This window comes from Entelurus aequoreus, linkage group LG16 (assembly GCF_033978785.1).
Source record: "Entelurus aequoreus isolate RoL-2023_Sb linkage group LG16, RoL_Eaeq_v1.1, whole genome shotgun sequence".
NCBI lineage: Eukaryota > Metazoa > Chordata > Actinopteri > Syngnathiformes > Syngnathidae > Entelurus > Entelurus aequoreus.
The window spans coordinates 3950931-3975354 of record NC_084746.1 but is presented as its reverse complement, the minus strand read 5'-3'; the positions used below and the strand labels follow the sequence as shown (position 1 = coordinate 3975354).

At 40.6% G+C, this 24424-nt stretch overlaps 1 protein-coding gene across 2 annotated transcripts in view; it reads left to right on the top strand.

Moving 5' to 3' along the window:
• mfsd14a2 (major facilitator superfamily domain containing 14A2) overlaps positions 1-24087 on the top strand; it is a 47929-nt gene extending 23842 nt beyond the window's left edge. For both annotated transcript variants that reach the window (XM_062023822.1, XM_062023821.1), the window contains exons 4-12: positions 4663-4790; positions 4872-4986; positions 10892-11110; positions 13897-14010; positions 17480-17551; positions 17635-17747; positions 18910-19007; positions 19081-19238; positions 22351-24087. In XM_062023822.1, the coding sequence (XP_061879806.1) occupies positions 4663-4790; positions 4872-4986; positions 10892-11110; positions 13897-14010; positions 17480-17551; positions 17635-17747; positions 18910-19007; positions 19081-19238; positions 22351-22563 (1230 nt within the window). In that variant the 3' untranslated portion in view covers positions 22564-24087. The remainder of the gene's footprint in view (positions 1-4662; positions 4791-4871; positions 4987-10891; positions 11111-13896; positions 14011-17479; positions 17552-17634; positions 17748-18909; positions 19008-19080; positions 19239-22350) is intronic.
• Positions 24088-24424: the final 337 nt, after the last annotated feature.

Sequence of the window (24424 nt, the reverse complement as noted above, 5' to 3'; positions counted from 1 at the left end):
ATGTGTGTGGCCGTGAGGTGAGTGACGTCAGTGAGTGTGTGGGCGAGAGAATAGAAGAGAGGGAGCGGTAGCGTGAGTGCCGGCGGGGACTAGTTTGTTTTGTATTATTTTGTAGTTTATTGTCAAAATATACACTCCCATTGTCCACTTAAATATTTCCAAGATATTTCTTTATTCTTAGACAACGGATTCCCTTCCGTGATTGGTCATTTCTATGGACACAGAAATGACGTCACCTAAAATTCCGTTTACGGCACATAGTAATGTCGTAATTCAGCTCTGAGTGTGACACTTAAGATTCAGTCCTACACTTCGCTGAAAGTGTGAGTAAGACGCTTGATAACTAACTTTTAAGTGCAGCTTTCAGCGAAGAATTTATTTACTCTTAAGTCAACTCTTAGCAGACTTCTTAGGAGTAATTCTAAGAAGCTTGATAAGTACGGCCCCTGGTCAATTACATGAATGTAAGATGAATTCAAGGGTTTACCCCAGTTTGTCAATATACTTGTGGCGGTGTAGGCAGGGCGTCATCCTATTATTTGCTTAATCAGTGATGGTCATATATTTTCTTTAAAAAGTTAGACATATATTTTGAAAACATATCTCTGTTATTAATTATTAGTATTAACTTACCGTACATTTTCAAGTTATGACGCTATATATCCAGTTAAACGTCACTGCTAGTTTCAAATGTGCATCATTTTTAATAACAATACAGGTGAGCTAGTTTGGGATATTGCATCCATGTCATTTTAATGTTGAAGCACTTTTTGATTTCATGACAACATAGAGCATTTTTGGGTCAGAGTATATTGGCACTGGAGATATTTTCTTTTTAAAAGTGCTCCAAATGTGTCATCACAGGTGCTGGACCCCTTTCAGGCCAGCCCACATATTTTCAATTGGATTTAGGTCACTCCACTCCTCGTGTTTCCTCTGAAGCCATTCTGCAAGAAATCGTCTGCACTTGGCAATATTTATTTACCCACTCTTCCTTGCAGAAGTGCTCCAAATATGTCTAATTGCAAGGGCATCTCGTGCGCAGGGTCACGCCACACAATGTGCACATTTTTGATTAGGTCTGGGCTCCAGCTAGAAAAGTTAGTCCTGCAGGTTTGATGATGTTAAAAAGCTTAGGGCTGGGCAATAAAACAATATCAATGTATATCGAGATAGAAACGTAATCAAAATCAATTTAAATTGCATTTGATAAAATGTTCGATAATTCTCTTTTTCTTCTTATGTCAGTGCTATATCGGCCGTGCATACATACAGTCTGTACCAGCTGACGTTCACATACAGACCAGCCACGCCCCCTCGACTGCGCGGATGAAAGAGAAACGGCTCCAACTCAATGAGAGAGTCCGCAAAATATCTTGATGGAGACATGTTTCTATTAACACCATCACGTTTGATCTACTTTGTCTTTCTTCTGTAGCGATGGGACTTTGGTGTGGAGCAGGCAGCGGCAGTGTTTCCTCTTTTGCAGCCACGGTGCCTTATTTCCCCTTTTCTTCTTCCTTTGCGCCGTTGTCTTCCCCTAGCCCAGGGTTCGGCAACCCAAAATGTTCAAAGAGCCATATTGGACCAAAAATACAAAAAACAAATCTGTCAGGAGCCGCCAAAAATTAAAAGCCTTACAATGACAGCAACACATGATGTAAGTGTCTATATTAGCTATATTACACTGCAAGCTCTTATATGTGAGGTGTGTGCTGTATTTGGATATGACGTTGTTCATGTTTGAGAATATCTGCTTGCAACAGCCACCTGCCTGACACCGAAACGTTTGTCGCAGGCTGATGCAAACCTTTGTTGACAAAAATGTCGAAATGTAATATTTATCCTACACATTTTTACAACATTGGAAAACATTAGTCTTTCTGGGGCAGCGTCGGAGAAAGTTATACATGTAAACCAGAGGTGCCCACACTTTTTGAGCAGGTGTGCTACTTATCAAATGACCAAGTTGATGTGATCTACCTCATAGCAGCCGACGTCATCGCGCAAGATCCTCGAGTGCCGTGGATGTCAACCAAGTATCGGAAGTCGTAGTGAAAATTGATGATCAGTAATTATTAGGTGTACTTTTTTTTTTTTAATGCCTCGCGATAAAGTCATACTCCCTCACCAATCGACTGGTAGCTCGCAATTGATCTAATGGGCACCCATGATGTAAACACACTGCTGCATCACAGGCCACACAACTATGTTGCGTTCATGGACCGCCGAAATTAGTAAGACAAAACGGCGCTCGCCAAGTACTCTCATTAGTGAAGCATAAACACCAACATATTAAACAGTGGGCTTTCTAACAATTAGGAAGGTTTGTGTCACGTTTGTCCCACAGAAACCATATTAAAACAAAAAATCTATTTTTTCCCCCATCTTTTTCCATTTTCATACATTTTTGAAAAAGCTCCAGGCAGCCACTAGGTTGGCGCTAAAGAGCCGCGGGTTGCTGACCTCTGCCCTAGCCACTTGTATTTTCACATCATTGGGAAGATCAGCTGGTGGGTTTGCTCTCATTCACTGAGGGACAGCCGTGCGGTTTTGGAGTAAAAGTGGCAGCTTTGTTGCCAATCGTGAATAAAAAGAATAAAATAATAGACTTAGGAAACACTTGAAAACAACACCTAAAGGGCATAAGAAACGGCAGCAGCATGAGTAGCCAGCAAAAAACAGTGCAACCAGAAGCGTGCACGAGCAATAAAGGTATCGAAATATGTAGGGGTGTAACGGTACACAAAAATTTCGGTTCGGTACGTACCTCGGTTTAGAGGTCACGGTTCGGTTAATTTGTGGTACAGTAAAAAAACTACAAAATATACATTTTTGGGTTATTTATTTACCAAATTTGCAAAATCTTCCACCAAAAATATTTTTGTTAGTGGAATATTTGATGTGAAGTAATGGGAACCTTGGATGGGTTAATAATTCATAATAACATTGATTTTGATTCAATATTATGTTTTGAGCAATGACAGTTTGAAAGAGAAAAAAACAGCTTTGTTTTATTAGTCAACATTGCAACTTTTTCTAAATTACATTTAACCTTTAAGCTTTTTTATTTCACTTTTGTTATGTTTTTGTTTATTTTAATAGTATTTTTAGACTGTGCCATGGGCCTTTAAAACATTAGCTGTGGGCCGCAAATGGCTTCCGGGGCACACTTTTGACACCCCTGCTATAGATAATAAAAAATCTGATAAATCTACGGATAAAAAGCAGAGCCTGACGACGCATGCGTGTTTATCATAACTCTCTCGCTCTCTCTGTCTCTGCCCCTTCCTCACGAATGCCGCTGCACGCACAATTTGTTTTGTTTTTAACCCCTTCTTAACCCTGAACGTACATTGAAATTACACGCAACCATAACTCAAAATGCCGGACATTTGAGGCATTTAAGAAACTCCGCCCGGACAGCCCAGCAAAAAAGGACATGTCCGGTGAAAAGAGCACATATGGTCGATCTATCCTAGCTTGTTAGCTGCTAGCATGTGTTGCGTTGACCAGCATTCCTCCAATGGGGAATTCAAATTGCTAGTCTCTCCCAGATTCTTTTTATGGCACATAAGCTGATGTTTATATTCAATCAACAGGCAGTAATTGGTATTTTGTGGTTTATTCTCCAAGCTTAGAGGAAAAACGTGAGACCAATCTAGCACACCAGCGTTCCCCAGCCCGGTCTAGCTCGGTCTCCCCTCCAACCCCCGGAAGTCCCGTGATCTTCCCTCTGTCCCTCGCCCCCACTCCCTTTGTTTAGACTACTCCGAGTTATCTCTACTCTGACACATTCCAATCTAGAAGGCCAACACCTTACTATGAGACTCAAAAGAAGGAAGAATACTAGCTATTCTTTATATGACTATAGGAGTTTAGAAAGAAGTAACACTTAAATATGGATATGATTCTGATCTGCTTCCCACACATGCTAGCAGCAATCAGTTTCATGTCCTCTTTTGCTAGCATGCTAGCAGCGACCGGGCTACAGTAGACTGACCATACGTCCTCTTTTCACCGGACATGTCCTCTTTTGCGGGGCTGTCCGGGCGGAGTTTCTTAAATGCCTCAAATGTCCGGCATTTTGAGTATTGTTTACACAACGTGCGTTACGCTACTTAATATGTCCGTGTGGAAACTCGTTCGGTACACCTCCGCACTTGTTCGGTACACCTCCGAACCGAAACCCCCGTACCGAAACGGTTCAATACAAATACACGTACCGTTACACACCTAGAAATATGGCATCATTTGGTTTTACGTGAATCGATACCAAGTAGTATAGATGGAAATTGGTCGGTGCCATAAAAGTACCGAATTCAGTACCCATCCCTAGTAGTACCCCAAACTGATTTTACTACCTTAGTCTTGCTCACCAAGCTGTGCTAGAGCACAGCTGTGTGCCTTGTGCCTTGTACCCATTTGCCTTGATAACTGAGGGGATTATAATGAGAGGAAGGTTACCTTGTAATAAAATGTTTGCCATTTAATATATTTTTCTCCTTGTCCTTATTTTAGAAAGGTCATAAAAAAATATAAATAATTATTTATATCTACCAATATAAAACACCTGTATCGTAATACAGTTTTCAGCTATATTACACAGTCCTAATCAAGCACCTGTCTTTTGTTGTTTGCCTCCATTATCCTGTCTTCCAGGGTCTTCTGTCATTTCTCAGTGCTCCCCTCATCGGGGCCTTGTCGGACGTGTGGGGGCGCAAGTCTTTCCTGCTGCTAACGGTCTTCTTCACGTGCGCGCCAATTCCGCTGATGAAGATCAGCCCCTGGTAAGCGTGACGACGCCAGGCGAGTGATGCGATGTCATTGGTGTTCACATTTTTAGCTCTGAGCCGCTTTCTCTTCTCAAGGTGGTACTTTGCAGTCATTTCCATGTCAGGCGTGTTCGCCGTCACCTTCTCCGTCATCTTTGCGTACGTGGCCGACATCACGCAGGAGCATGAGAGGAGCACGGCGTACGGCTTGGTAAGGAAACTCATTAGGTACACTCCAGTACAGCATATCAACATTTTTAATTGCAACCACAATAATCAGGGCCGGTTTTTGCTATGGGCAATGTGGGCATCTGCCCAGGGCGCAATCTGGGTGAGGGTGCACGCAAAAAATGTTTTAACAAAACTTGCAAGTTTTCTAGACTACCGCCGCTCATTTGTATTAGTGGTTGTTTTTATAGAGAATGCAGCACATTTGCTCCAAGGTAATGGCGGCAATTTGCCAGCCTGTCTTTCTAAAACGTAACATTCCTCTTTTTCAAAATATGCCTCTGGTGCAGGTAAGGGTGTAACGGTACACAAAAATGTCGGTTCGGTACGTACCTCGGTTTAGAGGTCACGGTTCGGTTCATTTTCGGTACAGTAAGAAAACCACAAAATATACATTTTATGGTTATTTATTTACCAAATTTGTAAACAGTGGCTTTATCCTTTTAACATTGGGAACACTATAATAATTCTGCCCAAAAATAGAAATAGCTCTGTGTGTGATGGATGTGAGCCACCACTAGGCTGATCAGTGCAACAGCAGGCAGTCATGAATGCTAAGCATAACAATAACATACATATACAGTACACACAGGGTCCATTGCCAGGGTTAATGTGGTCAACATATATAAAATTAAAACTAAATAAGATAAGGCTCGGAATTGGTTTCTTAACAAAACCTTTCTACATATAAAGTGCAACATTTCTACATATAAAGTAGCAACATTAAACTGCTTCAAGTTGTTGCTCAGATTAAATAAAATGACAAAACTTTTCTTCTACATATAAAAAGTGCAACATTAAACAGTTTCAAGTCAACTCAGCCTCAGATTAGCTTTTCTTTTTTCCGCCCAGCCTTTAACCCTGGTGACTTTCACTCAATCTTCATGTTTTTTGCATAAAAAAATGTAGTTGATCCACATTGTCTGCAGAAAGAGCAGACCTGCTTGCAGTTACAATGTCTCCAGCTGTGGAAAATACCCTTTCGCTGGGCACGGAGGTAGCAGGTATGGCGAGGTAGTGCCTGGCTAACTTGGCAGTAAGAGGATATATGGGCTCATTGTTCTTCCACCATAGAAGTGGGTCAAAATCTAGTTTTTAATGCAATATGGTCTTAAATCTACTGCTATAAAAACATTTGTTATTGCCTTAGCCCTGCCTGACTCGCCAAGGAGAGGCTGCTTGAATGCGGTGGGGAGCTGTGTTTGCACCACGCTCGTCTTTCTCTTCGTTGAAGCGATGTTCACTTGGGGGTGGTGCCGCTTCAAATGGGTTAGCATGTTTGACGTGTTGCCAGAAGCATACCCCGCCGCTGCTGAAAAATGTCGGCAAACCGCTTTCGCTTTGTCCACCTCTCGTGCTGTACGCTAATTATGTCCGTCCGTGCGGTGCGCTACTTAATATGTCCGTGTGGAAACTCGTTCGGTGCACCTCCGTTTCGAACCAAACCCCCCGTACCGAAACGGTTCAATACAAATACACGTACCGTTACACCCATAGGTGCAGGTCATTAACAGCTCTGCCCATCTCATCCATGGGCCGGCACATTTCCGCCTGGGTTTTACAGTTGCAAGAAAAAGTATGTGAACCCTTTGGGATTACTTGGATTTCTGCATAATTTGGGCATCTGATCTTCATTTAAGTCACAACAATAGACAAACACAGTCTTCTTAAACTAATACTGCACTTAAAATTGTATGTGTTCCTGTTTTTTATTTTAACACAAATTGTAAACATTCACACTGTAGGTATGGAAAAAGTATGTGAACCCCTAAGCTTATGACTTCTCCAAGAGTAAATTGGAGCCAGGAGTCAGCCAACCTGGAGTTTAACCAATGTGATGAGATTACAGGTGATAGTTAAAGCTGCCCTGCCCTATAAAAACACACACCAGTTTTGAGTTCGCTGTTCTCAAGGAAGTATTGCCTGATGTGAACAGTTGCTATCTAAAAATCAACGATCAAGAATCTTTGACTTACACCAAGCTGGAAAGGGTTTCAAAAGTATCTCTAAAAGCCTTGATTTTTATGTCCACTGTAAGACAGATTGTCTACAAATGGAGAAAGTTTCAGCACTGTTGCTATTTTCCATAGACGCAGTCGACCTGTAAAGATGACTGAGAGAGCACGGCGCAGAAAGCTCAATGAAGTGAAAAATAATCCTAGAGTGTCAACTAAAGACCTACAAAAATTTAGCACATGCTAACATTTTTGTTGACCAATTTAACAATAAGGAAAACATAAAACAGGAGTGGAGTTCATGGGGGGACACTACGGAGGAAGCCACCGCTGTCAAAGAAAAATATTGCTGCACGTTTGAAGTTTGCAAAAGAGCACCTACCGTAATTTCCGGACTATAAGCCGCACCAGCTAAATTTAGGGGAAAATACAGATTGCTCCATATATAAGCCGCACCCGACTATAAGCCGCAGGGTTTTGATGTGTAATTAGCGTAGTATATAGGGGTTCCTGCTACCACGGAGGGGATTGTCGGGACAGAGATGACTGTTTGGGAACGCAAAGCGTCCCATTTATTAACAATAAATCTTTCAATCATTCAATCAAACTTTCACATCTTTGACATGGCGAACAGCATTCGTGCAGAGTACAAATAATACAACGGTGCAAAGTAATACAAAGTGCTCGCCTGTACGTTATCAAAATAACCAGCCTACCGGTATATGAAAAGTCAGTCTTTAATCATTGTGTCATCGTCTTCTTCCTGCGTACTAAAACCACCGAAATCCTCTTCGTCGGTGTCGGAGAAGAACAGGCCGTAAATAAGCCGCACCCTTGTATAAGCCGCAGGGACCAGAACGAGGGGAAAAAGTAGCGGCTTATAGTCCGGAAATTACGGTAGATGTTCCACAGCACTACTGCTCAAATATTCAGTGGACAAATTAAACCAAAATTTAGTTGTTTGAGAGGAACACACAACGCTATGTGTGGAGAGAAAAAAAGGCACAGCACACCAACATCAAAACCACCCCCCAACGGTGAAATATGGTGGAGGTGGCATCATGGTTTGGGGCTGCTTTGCTGCCCCAGGGCCTGGACGGATTGCTGTCATCGACGGAAAAGTTAATTCCCAATTGTATCAAAACATATTCCAGGAAAACTTAGGAGCACCTGTACGCCAACTGAAGCCCAAGAGAGGATGGGTGATGCAACAGGACAATGACCCATAAAAGTAAATCAACAACAGAATGGCTTAAAGAATAGAAAATATGCATTCTGGAGAGGCCCAGTCAGATTCCTGACCTCAACCTGATTGAGATACTGTGGCAGCCTCACCCCCCTAGAATATTGCTGCACTTAAACACTTTTGTAAAGAGGAATGGTCCAAAAGTCCTCCAGACCGTTGTGCAAGTCTGATCTGCAATTGCAGTGAACGTTTGGTTGAGGTTATTGAGGCTCAACCAGTTATTTAATCCAAAGGTTCACATACTTTTTCCACCCTGCACAGTGACTTAAATGAAGAGCAGAACACATTTAATGTCCAAATTATGCAGAAATCCAAGTAATCCAGAAGGGTTCACATACTTTTTCTTGCAATACAGAGCTCAAGGCAGAAATAAGTGTACCCTCCAAGGCACAACAAAATCAGCGGACCAAACCAGACAACCCATTTGATGCGCTCTGTATAAAAACAATGATTTGCCAAAAGGACGTGCAAATTGGTGCTTGGTGCTCTGTATAAAAACTGCGACTGACACCTCAACTTGCTGCTTAGAGTGATACAGGTTGTGCGTGCCAGAAGGGGAAGGGGGATAGACTGATCCCAGGCCAGTGATACCACATAACACAAACTGCTTCCAACTTAGATGTATTTAATTCTTAAAATTAAAATAGACCCGTATACCTACAGGTAATTAAATAGGTTATGTGAAAAATTAGGGGGGGGGGAATTAAAAAAGGCTGTGCAGTCATCTCTGTGGCTCCGGTTGATTGACGGGCGAATGGACTGTGTTGGCAAAGGATAATGAAAAAGTTAATAATGTTGAGTCTTCAACTTCATCATGGATCAAAGTAAAAGATTAGAGAAGCAATCAGGTGCCCAGTTTAGAAAAAGAAGAATATGCGAAACGGGCACATGATAAAGGCATGCAAATTTCTATAAGTGACGTGAGTGACAGTAGGCTATTAATTAGCCTCTTGCTATTAGCCACAAAAGACGACTGTATTTGGTTCAGTTTTGCTGGAGGAGCAACTATAAGAATTGTGGCATCATAGCATGCAACTAATTTCACCCATAGGCAACCTAACCTAGTTTGTCAATTTCACACAGACGTCCTGACTGTGGAATTGTTTACTGATATACACTAATATGCTAAATTAAATACTTTCTAATATACTTTGTTATCTTTTTGTATTTAAGATGATGTAATTCAATAATACAAAAATGATTATATGTTGTTGTGTTGGTGGCGGAGTTTGGTGGTAAATCTTTTTTGGCGGAGTGGGGGGGGGTTTCGCCCAGGGCATAAATCTAGCCAGGACCGCCTCTGACAATAATACATTTGTGGTTCAATTAATAGCATTGGCTTAGCTCAGGGGTCACCAACCTTTTTGAAACCAAGCGCTACTTCTTGGGTACTGATTAATGCGAAGGGCTACCAGTTTGATACACACTTAAATAAATTGCCAGAAATAGCCAATTTGCTCAATTTACCTTTAACTCTATGTTATTATTAATAATTAATTATATTTACACTTAATTGAACGGTTTAAAAGAGGAGAAAACACAAAAAAAAGACAATTAAATTTTGAAACATAGTTTATCTTCAATTTCGACTCTTTAAAATTCAAAATTCAACCGAAAAAAAGAAGAGAAAAACTAGCTCGAATATTTTTGAAAAAATAAAAAAAATAATTTATGGAACATCATTAGTAATTTTTCCTGATTAAGATTAATTTTAGAATTTTGATGACATGTTTTAAATAGGTTAAAATTTGATCTGCACTTTGTTAGAATATATAACAAATTGGACCAAGCTATATTTCTAACAAAGACAAATAATTATTTCTTCTATATTTTCCAGAACAAAAATTTTAAAAGAAATTCAAAAGACTTTGAAATAAGATTTAAATTTGATTCTACAGATTTTCTAGATTTGCCAGAATAATTTTTTTGAATTTTAATCATAATAAGTTTGAAGAAATATTTCACAAATATTCTTCGTCGAAAAAACAGAAGCTAAAATGAAGAATTAAATTCAAATGTATTTATTATTCTTTACAATAAAAAAAAATAATTTACTTGAACATTGATTTAAATTGTCAGGAAAGAAGAGGAAGGAGTTTAAAAGGTAAAAGTGTATGTGTTTAAAAATCCTAAAATCATTTTTAAGGTTGTATTTTTTCTCTAAAATTGTCTTTCTGAAATTTATAAGAAGCAAAGTAAAAAAATTAATTAATTTATTTAAACAAGTGAAGACCAAGTCTTTAAAATATTTTCTTGGATTTTCAAATTCTATTTGAGTTTTGTCTCTCTTAGAATTAAAAATGTCGGGCAAAGCGAGACTAGCTTGCTAGTAAATAAATAAAATTTAAAAAATAGAGGCAGCTCACTGGTAAGTGCTGCTATTTGAGCTATTTTTAGAACAGGCCAGCGGGCTACTCATCTGGTCCTTACAGGCTACCTGGTGCCCGCGGGCACCGCGTTGGTGACCCCTGGCTTAGCTTATATGACACTGGTTGGGGATTAAAATCAATGGCTCTGTCATTCAAATAACCTCCTTAACACAGATAATCACATGTTGAAGACATCCAACTAGTAGACAAACAGGTTTGCCCTGCGGACAATTAGCCACAAAACAATGTTGGCAGAGTCTATCATTACCCCAAATGACGTATTTCTGCCACCACTCCTTCCCTTCCCCTTCCCTCCAGGTGTCAGCGACCTTCGCCGCCAGCCTTGTCACCAGCCCGGCCATCGGGGCCTACCTGTCGCAGGCCTACGGCGACACCTTGGTGGTGATCCTGGCCACCGCTATCGCACTGTTGGACATCTGCTTCATCCTGGTGGCTGTGCCTGAGTCCCTGCCGGAGAAGATGAGGCCGGCATCGTGGGGAGCGCCTATCTCCTGGGAACAGGCTGATCCTTTCGCTGTGAGTCAGTCCGTGCTATGCGTGGAATTCAATCCACCGCATTTTTTTTTTTTTTTACCCCATTTAGTAAGAGATTGTCAAGTGCCCTTTTTTAGGTCATAAAAATATCAATAATTATCGATGTGGACCGATATAGAACACTTATATTGTGATACAGTTTTCAACTATATCGCCCAGCCCTATTGGAGCATATAAACTTTCTAAATACGTTTTTGAACTTTACACATGTTTCACCCAATATGGTAGTCTTGGGTATGTTTTTCTGTACAGTAGATTACAGTGCTCACTGGTAGCCCGAAGGATACTCTAAGCGTCATTGCTATGGCTGTTGCTTGGCCACTGTAACAAGGAAACTTTTATCAGGTTATTTGCATCAAATGTTCTGCAAACACTCCATGTCGAAGGAAATACCGTATTTCCTTGAATAGCCGCCGGGGCGCTAATTAATTTAAAACCTCCTGTCACTCCAGCGCTTACCAGAAGCCTGCGGGATGGGCAAGCATGCGCTAATTATCTTAAAACCTCTTCTCACTCCGGCGCTTACCTTATCATGAAAAGCACATTTAATAAAAAAAAAAACGTTATTATGGTCTTACCTTCAGGTATGAATGAGTCCATGTGCAGCTCCTTTTGAAGAAAAGCATCGATAACTTGTTTATAGAAGTCTTCCTTATCTTTCTTCAGTTTTAAAAGTCTCTCTGTCTCGATGGAGATCTTCCTTTTAAGTATTACCTCCTGCTTCGATTGAAAGTCCAGTTTAGAAAACTGTTTTATTTTAGATATGTAATCTTCCATGGTAAAAGTGCAAGCAAACAATGGCTGCGCACTCTTGCTGCTTGTTGTCTTCTTCTGCAGCACCGGTCTTCTGCAGTACCAGCAGTCGCAAGAAGGATCACTAGCGCCCTCTACCACCAGGAGGCGGGAGTCATTTAATGACTCATATTTGACCCGGCGGAAGTGCCAAGCATGCGCTCATTATTTTGCGAAACGAGTTTGCCCCGGCTGTAATTCGAGGCATGCGAATACCATATTCCCGGCGCCAATTCAAGGAAATACGGTAAACATTGTGCTGAAACACATCAAACTTTATCAGCCACCTAAAATACCAGCATCGCCAAGACGCCACAAACATGATTCTCGATTCAAACCAATTCTCGCAATAAATTATCCTGGTGTATACTTTTTTGAAACATTTTCAGAACAGGTTGCGGGGTTACTTACTACTTTTTAAAAATGTATCCCTGAAAAATTTGTGTCTATTCGGAATCGTAATAAATAAGAATTGCGATTTGGATGTGAATTGATTTTGTACGACGCCCCTAGGGTATAACGTGTGATCTTTCAGTACAATTGCACTTTTTTAAAAACATTTTTTAGTCTTTATTTGAAGGGACAATGCACAGAAACATTCAGCTCAAATACAGATATGTTCTGTACCAGATTATAGCTAAATAGCTCATTTCCATCTGCAGTCCCTGGCTACCTAAATTAAAGGGATACAAAAATCATGCAATAAAATTATGACAATAAAATCATACTATAGCATGTAATCAAATTAAGAAAAGTCATGAAATGCCCTTTCATTGACACATACTTAATATACAATACAACCACACCTCATTTACATCATCACACGTAGACAATACATGCTCTTGTTCACATCTGTCATCATTTGTAAAAACAACCATGATTTTAACACACACACCTCACACTTTACAACATAATGCTCTCATGGAGAAATATAATACACATTAAGTTGATGTGTCAAACATATTGCCCACCTTATTGACCGTGTGAGCAGCTTTGATTGCTCCAAAGCCACTTTTTAACTTCAATTGTGAATAAAGAGTAATCTGTTAGACTTTTCAAGTTTGTTGTGAGGTCATTCCATTCCTTTATCGCTTTATATGAATAGGCTGATTGCGCAAAAGAGGTTTTACGTCTGGGTACGCTACACTGCCCCCTGGTGGAGGCTGGTGTGTGTCTAGTTGTCACAGTAGATGTAAACTGGACAAAGTGCTTAAGTGGCGCTGGTGCAGTGTTATTTAGGATTCGATGGGCCGCTATATAGTTTTGGAGAACTAAACAGCAATGGTGGTGTTGGGGTTTTCGGTCAAGGACGTTGAGCGATTGTTTGTGCAAAGTTTCCAATGGCCTCTGTCATTTTGCTTGCCTGGGACCAACATGTTATACAATAATAAAAACGAGACATAATCATTGCATTAAAATAAGTTTGAGCTGCCTCCAGTGTTAACAAATCCCTGATACGTTTGAAAATTTTTATGTTGTATTTAAGACTCTGGCACATGTTTGATATGTTTTTTAAAGCCAAGTGTTGGCTCTAAAATGACACCCAGGTAACGATATTCACTAACATTTTGTATTATTTCCTTATCAACAGTTATATTTGGAAAAGATGACATTTTATATTTGTTTACAAAATACATTGTTGCCGTTTTCTTAATGTTTAATGCAAGACAAGAGTCATGTAGCCATCTTGCCACCTTCTCCATGGCTGCTGTAAGTTTTCTGGCAACCGTTTCAGCGTCCTGAAATATAAATAACCGTGTCATCTGCATCCATATGGATATTTACATCCTCACATACAGATGGCAGCATGATACTTGTAAATGTTGTATAAGCATGGATTTCAACCTCTGGTAGTGTGTCTGGGACAGGGAGTCGAGCCGGAAGTTTTTGTTTTGTTTTTGCACCGACAACATTGATAGGACTTCTGAATGGTCAGCGTATATCATTTATTCATCTTGTCGTTCATTGCCTTTCAGTCTCTGCGCAAAGTGGGCCAGGACTCCACGGTGCTGCTCATCTGTATCACAGTGTTCCTCTCCTACCTCCCTGAGGCGGGCCAATACTCCAGCTTCTTCCTGTATCTCAGACAGGTAACAATTCCCCCTTACTTGTCTAATTCTAAACAATACTGCTAACTGTTTTTTTTTTAAGAGTGTGGTTGACTTGTTGTTGGGTGTGACATTTGTTTGTAAATAATAGCAGCTTTGTGCAAGGAGGATTATCAAATGCCATCAAACTGTGTCAGAATTTCTAGTCATTAACTTTTTGTAAACAGTCAGATAAACGGGTCCGACGAGTCTGTCACAACCACTCCTTTGTTTTTTTAAGTCCACGCGTCTGTGTGTGTCTACAAAACAAATGTCAGTGTTTATGACCTAAATAGAGTATACAGTGCATCTGGAAAGTATTCACAGCCCTTCACTTTTTCCACATTTTGTTATGTTACAGCCTTATTCCAAAATGGATTAAATTTGTTTTTGTCCTCATAATTCTACACACAATACCCCATAATGAAAATGTGAAAACATTTTTTTTCTTTGTAGATTTTTTATTTTTTTGACTGAGAAATCACATGTACCGTATTTTTCGGAGTATGAATCGCTCCGGAGTATAAGTCGCACCGGCCGAAAATGCATAATAAAAAAGGAAAAAAACATATCAGTCGCACTGGAGTATAAGTCGCATTTTTGGGGAAATTTATTTGATAAAACCCAACACCAAGAATAGACATTTGAAAGGCAATTTAAAATAAATAAAGAATAGTAAACAACAGGCTGAATAAGTGTACGTTATATGAGGCATAAATAACCAACTGAGAAGGTGCCTGGTATGTTAACGTAACATATTATGGTAAGAGTCATTCAAATAACTATAACATATAGAACATGCTATACGTTTACCAAACAATCTGTCACTCCTAATCGCTAAATCCCATGAAATCTTATACGTCTAGTCTCTTACGTGAATGAGATCAATAATATTATTTGATATTTTATGGTAATGTATTAATAATTTCACACATAAGTCGCTCCTGAGTATAAGTCGCACCCTCGGCCAAACTGAAAAAAACTGCAAATTGTAGTCCGAAAAATACGGTACCGTATTTTCCGTACCATAAGCCGCACCTAAAAACCAACATTTTTCTCAAAAGCTGACAGTGCGGCTAATAACCCGGTGCGCCTTATATATGGATTAATATTAATATTTATTTTCATAAAGTTTAGGTCTCGCAACTACGGTAAACAGCCGCCATCTTTTTTCCCCGTAGAAGAGGAAGCGCTTCTTCTTCTACGGTAAGCAACCGCCCCCATAGAAGAGGATGCGCTTCTTCTTCTACTGTAAGCAACCGCCAAGGTGAGCACCCGCCCCCGTAGAAGAAGAAGCGCGCGGATATTACGTTTCATTTCATTTGTGTGTTTCTGTAAAGACCACAAAATGTCTCCTACTAAGAGACACGCGTACAAGGTTCCACTGACTTTTGATATTCCTGTGAACCGCACTGTGGATACAACGGGAACATGCACGGTGAATATTCGCACCACAGGGAATGAGAAGTCGTCCTTCACTGTGGTTCTAGCTTGCCATGCTAACGGCCAGAAACTTCCACCCATGGTGATATTCAAAAGGAAGACCTTGCCAAAAGAGAACTTTCCAGCCGGCGTCATCATAAAAGCTAACTCGAAGGGATGAATGGATGAAGAAAAAATGAGCGAAGAGACCGGGTGACTTTTTTCACGCAGCTCCGTCCCTGTTGATCTATGACTGCATGCGCGTCCACATCACAGATGGTGTCAAAAACAAGTGAAGCACACCGAAAAAGAAGAATAATTCGAGGGATTTGTGGATGAGTAATAACTTCAGAAAGTGAGCTTTAAATGTTTATTTTGTGGGTTGTGTGACACTAACGTATGAGCAACGTTGAGTTATTGATGTTGCTATTGCTCTGCACTATTTTGAGTGTTACTATTTTTGTGATTGCACATTTGCACATTACATTTTGGGAGTGAACAGAGTTGTTAGAACGCTGGTTTGTAATATATTATTAAAGTTTGACTGACCTATTTGACTGTTTTTTTGACATTCCCTTTAGCGTAGCGTAGGTGCGGCTAATAACACGGGGCGGCTAATAGGTAAACAAAGTTTTGAAATATGCCATTCATTGAAGGTGCGGCTTACAACACGGGGCGGCTTATGGTGCGGAAAATATGGTACTTAAGTTTTCACATTTTCACAGCCTTTGCCGTGAAGCTCAAAAGTGAGCCTCTTTAAGATATTCTTACAGCTTCATTTGATTCCACCTGTGTAGTGAATTCAGTTGTTTGGACTTGATTTGGAAAGACACACACCTGTCTATATTTAAGGTCTCACACTTGACAGTGCATGGTAGAGCACAAACCCAGAATGAAGAATGAATTGTTTGTGTCTCGGCACAAATTTGGGGGAACGGTACAGAAAAATATCTGCTGCCTTGAAGGTCCCAATGAGCACAGTAGCCCCCATCATTCGTAAATGGAAGAAGTTTGTAAAGTGAGCGATCTGGGGATAAGGGCCGTCGTCAGTGAGGTGACCAAGAACCCAATGGTCACTCTGTCAGAGATACAGTATTCCTCTCTGGAGAGAGGAGAACCTACTAGGCAGCAATCTACCAATCAGGCCTGAATGGTAGTGACCAGATGGCCAAAATGCACCTGAAAGACTTTATCAGACCATGAGGGAGGGAAAAAATCTGGTCTGATGAGACAAAGCTTGAACTCTTTGGCGTCATGTTTGAAGGAAAGCAGGCAGCGCTCATCACCAGGCCAATACCATCCCTACAGTGAAGCATGGTGGTGGCAGCATCATGCTGTGGGGATGTTTTGCAGCAGCAGGAACTGGTAGACTAGTCAGGATAGAGGGAAAGCTGAATGCAGCAATGTACCGAGACGTCCTAGATTAAAACCTGAACTCAGACTGGAGCAACAGGTAATCTTTCAGCAGGACAAGGACCCTAAACACACGCCAAGATATCAAAGGAATGTTTTTAGGACAACTCTTTAAATGTTCTTGAGTGGCTCAACCAGAGCCCAGACTTGAATCCAATTGAACATCTCTGGAGAGATCGGAAAATGGCTGCGCACCGACGCTTCCTATTCAACCCGAAGGAGCTTGAGAGGTGCTGCCAAGAGGAATGAGCGAAACTGCCCAAAGATAGGTGTGCCAAGCTTGTGGCTTGAGGCTGTAATTGCTGCCGAAGGAGCATCAACAAAGTATCGACCACAGGCTGTGAATACCTATGTACATGTTTATTTTTAATAAATTTGCTAACATTTCTTTTTTTAAAAAATACTTTTTCACATTGTCATTATGAGGTATTGTGTGTAGAAGTGTGAGGACAACATTTTATCTATTCCATTTTGGGATAAGGCTGTAATATAACAAAATGTGGGGGGGGGAAATTAAGCGCTGTGAATACATTCTGGATGCACTGTAAGAATAGATAATAGAGAAACTACCGTTGTTGTGGTGCTGGTGCCAGGAGGAAGAAATGACGAAACTGGATTGTATCTTCATGTTCATCAGGTCATAGGCTTCTCATTGGCGACAGTGGCAGCCTTCATTGCTGTGGTGGGAATCCTCTCCATATTAGCTCAGGTACATAAATTAACATAAAATAGCATTTCCTAAATTAAAAAAAAAATTATTATGACATTTATATTGATTTCCCCCCTCCCCAGACGGTGGTTCTAGGAATCCTGATGCGTTCCATCGGGAATAAGAACACCATCCTATTAGGCCTTGGCTTCCAGATCCTCCAGCTGGCGTGGTACGGCTTCGGCTCGCAGCCCTGGTGAGTCCTTGCTTGTTGGCACTGCTGCTCATTAAACAGAAATAGTAGTAATAGTAAATATGTCTCTTGTGAAATCATCAGCACTCCAAATAATGAAGGTCAAGGTGGTTTAAAGTGGATTAGTTCTTTCTTCTTCACATTGTTGTTGTAGTGCCACCTCCCACCACTAGAGGGTATCATCATCTTAAATAAATGGATACAATCACATTCCCGGCTGATACAAAAGCAAATTCCTAATGTATTTATTATTTCCCAGAATACATTTGCTTCATTTGGATTAAAAAGTAATTTTGCTTTGATTTTATATATAAAAAAATAATATTTTATCTTATCTGAATTGTATTGATTAGGGATGTCCGATAATGGCTTTTTGCCGATATCCGATATTCCGATATTGTCCAACTCTTTAATTACCGATACCGATATCAACCGATATATACAGTCGTGGAATTAACACATTATTATGTCTAATTTGGACAACCAGGTATGGTGAAGATAAGGTACTTTTAAAAAAAAATTATAAAATAAAATAAGATAAATAAATTAAAAACATTTTCTTGAATAAAAAAGAAAGTAAAACAATATAAAAACAGTTACATAGAAACTAGTAATTAATGAAAATGAGTAACATTAACTGTTAAAGGTTAGTACTATTAGTGGACCAGCAGCACGGATACAGTCCGTAAGCATGTGTGTTTACGGACTGTATCCCTGCAGACTGTATTGATATATATTGATATATAATGTAGGAACCAGAATATTAATAACAGAAAGAAACAACCCTTTTGTGTGAATGAGGAGGGAGTTTTTTTGGGTTGGTGCATTAATTGTAAGTGTATCTTGTGTTTTTTATGTTGATTTAATTAAAAAAAAAAAAAAAAAAAAAAAAAAAAAACGATACCGGTAATAAAAAAAAAACCATACCGATAATTTCTGATATTACATTTTAACGCATTTATCGGCCGATAATATCGGCAGGCCGATGATATCGGACATCCCTAGTATTGATGGTTGACTTGCCCTAGCAAAAATATTACTTACTGAAAGTACTTGTTCTCTGAAAATTGAGGACTTGATTCTTGTAAGTTTGTAACTTTATTTGCGACTTTTGTACACAATGAAGTCGCTTAGTCACCTTAAGTCATCTTCCCGTGTGTTGCAGGATGATGTGGGCAGCTGGAGCTGTGGCGGCCATGTCCAGCATCACATTCCCAGCCATCAGCGCCATCGTGTCCCGCAACGCCGATCCTGACCAACAAGGTCTACACTGCAAAAAACAAGGTTGTCTGGATTACCCGGAATGCTGTTTGACCCATGTCTTGTAATGCTCCAGGTGTGGTCCAGGGCATGATCACGGGCATCCGAGGCCTGTGCAACGGTTTGGGCCCGGCGCTCTACGGCTTCGTCTTCTACCTTTTCCATGTGGAGCTGACCGACACGGACGGCTCAGAGAAAGGTGCCAAATCCAACATGGCGAATCCCACAGACGAGGTGAGCGTTCGCAAACTGCCTGTAAATTTGCTTGTTGCCGGAAACTGACTCTATAGAAAGTCACAGTAACAACTAAATCCAGGTCTAAGCAAACTTTTCAGCGCCAAAACCATAAAAAGTAGCTTCTTAGCATGATAGTGGTACATATATAATATACATTTGCCTATTAGTCATTTATAAAGGAGAAATAAGTAAACAGGCTTTGCTACACGTCCTAAAATGCAACCTGGAGCTCATTCAGCTACAGATGTGGGAGTTGTATGTTTGAGCATTTTGTTTGTCTTCAGCAAATAAGCTAACCCGGCGTTGCTGTTAAGATGTAGCTCACATAGTTATGCTAGTGTTGCTAACTTTCCACTTGTTGATGTTACATTGTTGTATGTGATATCACGCGGTAGAACCTTTATTTAACCAGATAAGATAACCCATTGAGATCAAGATCTCTTTCACAAGGGTGACCTGGCCAAGAGGTCACCAGCACATGTCACAGAGCAGTTTCAGAAAAGTAATATGTTAAGACGTACACTACCGTTCAAAAGTTTGGGGTCACATTGAAATGTCCTTATTTTTGAAGGAAAAGCACTGTACTTTTCAATGAAGATAACTTTAAACTAGTCTTAACTTGAAAGAAATACACTCTATACATTGCTAATGTGGTAAATGACTATTCTAGCTGCAAATGTCTGGTTTTTGGTGCAATATCTACATAGGTGTATAGAGGCCCATTTCCAGCAACTATCACTCCAGTGTTCTAATGGTACAATGTGTTTGCTCATTGGCTCAGAAGGCTAATTGATAATTAGAAAACCCTTGTGCAATCATGTTCACACATCTGAAAACAGTTTAGCTCGTTACAGAAGCTACAAAACTGACCTTCCTTTGAGCAGATTGAGTTTCTGGAGCATCACATTTGTGGGGTCAATTAAACGCTCAAAATGGCCAGAAAAATAGAACTTTCCTCTGAAACTCGACAGTCTATTCTTGTTCTTAGAAATGAAGGCTATTCCACAAAATTGTTTGGGTGACCCCAAACTTTTGAACGGTAGTGTACATTTTAAAATACATAAGAGAAGTGTAAAACAATAAAGATTTACACCTTTTAAAAACACAGGCACTGTGCAAACGTCTCTCGGGACAGAACGGAAGGCTCCAAATGGAAGTAGTTGAGTGAGTTTCAGTTTGGTCTGCAATGCCTTCCATGCCAGAGGGGCAGCAATGCCAAAAGCTCTTGTGCCAAAATCAGTCCGTACAGTTAAAACATACAAATTGTTAGAGTGTAATGCATAAGAGCTGTTTTTTCTTTGTAACAAAGTACACAAGTATGGAGGCATTACACCTAAAAGAGCCTTATAAATGATAGTCAGCCAATGTGTGTATCTGAAGATAAGTCTGACTTCATATACAGGTGACAATGGTGGGTGAGACTACGACAGCCAGTAACAAATCTTAGTGCCGAGTGAAGAACAGTGTCCAAGGACTGGAGGCATTTAGATGAAGCACTAAAATAAAGCACGTCTCCATAATCAGTTACGGGCAAGATAGTCGCTGTCACCAACTTCTTTCAGACTTTAAGAGAGAAGCAGTTTTTATTCCTAAAAAAGAAACCAAGCTTTACCCTAAACTTAGATTAAAGTTGTTAATATGGGCTTTAAATGAAAGCTCCTGGTCAAGAGTAAAACCCAAGTACTTGTAATTTAAGACCTGCTCTATAGGGTATCCATGTGATGTTACAATTAGAGATGTCCGATAATATCGGCCGATAAATGCTTTAAAATGTAATATCGGAAATTATCGGTTTCAAAAAGTAAAATGTATGACTTTTTAAAACGCCGCTGTGTACACGGACGTAGGGAGAAGTACAGAGTGCCAATAAACCTTAAAGGCACTGCCTTTGCGTGCCGGGCCACTCACATAATATCTACGGCTTTTCACACACACAAGGCAAGGCAAGGCATACTTGGTCAACAGCCATACAGGTCACACTGAGGGTGACCGTATAAACAACTTTAACACTGTTACAAATATGCGCCACACTGTGAACCCACACCAAACAAGAATGACAAACACATTTCGGGAGAACATCCGCACCGTAACACAACATAAACACAACACAACAGAACAAATACCCAGAACGCCTTGCAGCACTAACTCTTCCGGGACGCTACAATATACACCCCCCGCCTCAACCTCCTCATGCTCTCTCAGGGAGAGCATGTCCCAAATTGCAAGCTGCTGTTTTGAGGCATGTTAAAAAAATAATGCACTTTGTGACTTCAATAATAAATATGGCAGTGCCATGTTGGCATTTTTTTACATAACTTGAGTTGATTTATTTTGGAAAACCTTGTTACATTGTTTAATGCATCCAGCGGGGCATCACAACAAAATTAGGCATAATAATGTCTTAATTCCACGACTGTATATATCGGTATCGGTTGATATCGGGATCAGTAATTAAGAGTTGGACAATATCGGATATCGGCAAAAAAGCCATTATCGGACATCTCTAGTTACAATATTTGGAATATTTTCCAGTAGCACCCTTGAATGAGAGAAAACCATTACCTTGCTTTTAGCTGTATTTAAAACCAATTTAAGATGAAATAATTGGATAGGATATGACATCTGTTACATTGGACAAGTGCAGATGTAAATCAAGTACACAATAATGCTCACACTCCATTAGACACACAAAGCATGGTCTTCCCAGTAGAGCTTACTAAAGGCACTTTTAGACTGTCTGACTAATACACTTCCAATACACTGTTGTGCTAACTTTTTTAAACATTTGAATTTGTTGAACAGTTTTATAATACGGGTCCTTTAGCTTGGACAATAATCTTTGAAAATTAGGCATTAATTGCTCAATGAAAAGTGGGGCTTAGCGGGTGCCCCAACTCAGGAAGGAGTGAGGAATGGTGACTCCCGCCCACATATTTGTATAGAGATGTGATGACAGAAGTCCCCATCCTGTCATTTGCGTGTCCGGTTAAGTTGTGGAAGTGCCACTGGGATGGGACACTTTGCGTTACTGTGGCCATCCCGCTACGGGTCAAGGAGAGGAGTAAGAATAACGCGTGCACGTGCCGTGCGCTTCCTGTCATCCCTCCAGAGCGCCATCATCCCGGGCCCCCCCTTCCTGTTCGGCGCCTGCTCCGTGCTGCTCTCCCTGCTGGTGGCGCTCTTCATCCCCGAGCACACAGGGCCCGGCGCGCGGCCCGGCGCCTACAAGAAGCACAGCAACGGGGCACAGAGTCACTCCCACAGCCCGCAAGGCAGCGGTGCCGAGGGCAAGGAGCCGCTGTTGGAGGACAGTAGTGTATAGCCTCAGCAGCCGGGGGGGAGGGCGGGGCTTAGCCCCCCCCCCCCAACCCCCCTTATGTCACACTTTCAGTATGTGAAGACTTGTCCTGTGCAGCACAAGCAGGACTCTGATGAAGAAGAAGAAGACGTGTGTCCACTTTCTCTTTTTTGGGCTGCGGTGTGTTCTCACTTGGCCACTCCCCCTTTCTGGAGCAAGCGTTACTAACTTTTTATCGCAGAAGTCCAAAAAGCAGACCACTTTCTTTCCTTCACACGTGCATACAGAGACCACTTTATCAGCGCCACACTTTTTCTTTTATGTTCACCATTCAAATTTAGTTGTACTTTTTTTTTTTTTTGTCATTACGGTTTTATTACAACAAACAAACGTTGCCTTGAAGTGACCTAACATAAATATGAACATGTAATTGCAGAGATGTACGGACATTACACAACCTGTATGACGACCGCGGTCTGAGGAGGCTGTAATCTGATGCTATTGCTCCCATCGGAGCTCTTACGAGCTTTTCTTTTCCTTCTCATCGCTGTGTGTCGCCATCATTTTTTTTTTTTTAATTATGGCAAAAATAATTAGGTTCAAAAACAAAACTTAATGGTTCCTGTGGTGCTCATATATTTGGCCCATTTCTGGGATACTTTGAAGCTCTGCTGTATAATCTTTGTTAGGATGGCATGGACCTAACTGCAGTTACTGTGCCAGTCAGTAGGTGGCGTCAGTCTGCTGTAGGATTACAACTGTCTCAATTTCCCCCCCAAAAAAGTCTCAAGTGCATTTCAGCCCACACATCACTTAGCCAACAATGTTTAACACTTCCTTACTTCACTGTAAACATTAGTGCCAATTTTCTTCTTTTGTGTGTGTGTGTGCTTTGTGTTGAGTGGTTTTGATTTCCTGGTCATGATGTCTTAAATTTTCTGTCTCCAGATTTAATACTACTTTTTTTTTAATGTCCGTATCTATAAATATGTATAACCTTTTTAAAGAAAACATTTTAGGAATCCCGACGATTTAAACAGGCGTCCATCTCTTTTCACACAACAAGCATTTCACGTTGGTTAGCATTTTTCTTTAAAAGTCAGCGAAAGCTCCAAACTATGTACATCTTTTTATTTTATTTACAATAAATCTTTGAATATCATCTTTTAAAATCCCATACTGGACCAAACTGGGCTCCGTCAACGGCGTCGATTTGCCCCGCGCTCCTTTTTCAGAGTTGACTGTAGTAGATGTGCGACCTTTGACCCATTTGCTGAATGGGTTCCACTCGTGGGTCGCAGCGCCGCCGTGACTTTGTGTCGCCATGGTTACGTCGTACAAGGAAACAGGAAGTGTGTGCACGTACCTGCTGACGGCGCTTCATTTTTTTAAAGACCATGTATTTTGTGGCCTCTCTTCCCCCTCTCTTATCTCTCTGTGCCTAAAATCAGCCAAGAAACGAGAAGGACGACATTAAGTCAAGGTGGTTATTATGTAAATATGGGAAACTAATGAAACTATTTATTAAAGGTTTATTGTACAATTAAAGCTTTGGACTTTGCATCTTTGATTTTTCGCAGGATTTTTGAAACAAAGCGAAACACGTGGAGCTTCATTCTAGCTCGGGGGTCTGCAACCCATGGCTCTTTAGCGCCGCCCTAGTGGCTCCCTGCAGATTTTTTAAAAATGGGGGGGGGGGGAAATATATTTTTTGTTTGAATATGGTCTCCGCAGGAGGACAAACATGACACAAACCTTCCTAATTGTTAGAAATTCCACTGTTTATATTAAACATGCTTCACTAATGAGAGTATTTGGCGAGCGCTGTTTTGTCCTAATGTTGGCGGTCCTTGAACTCATCGTAGTTTGTTTACATGTGCGACGT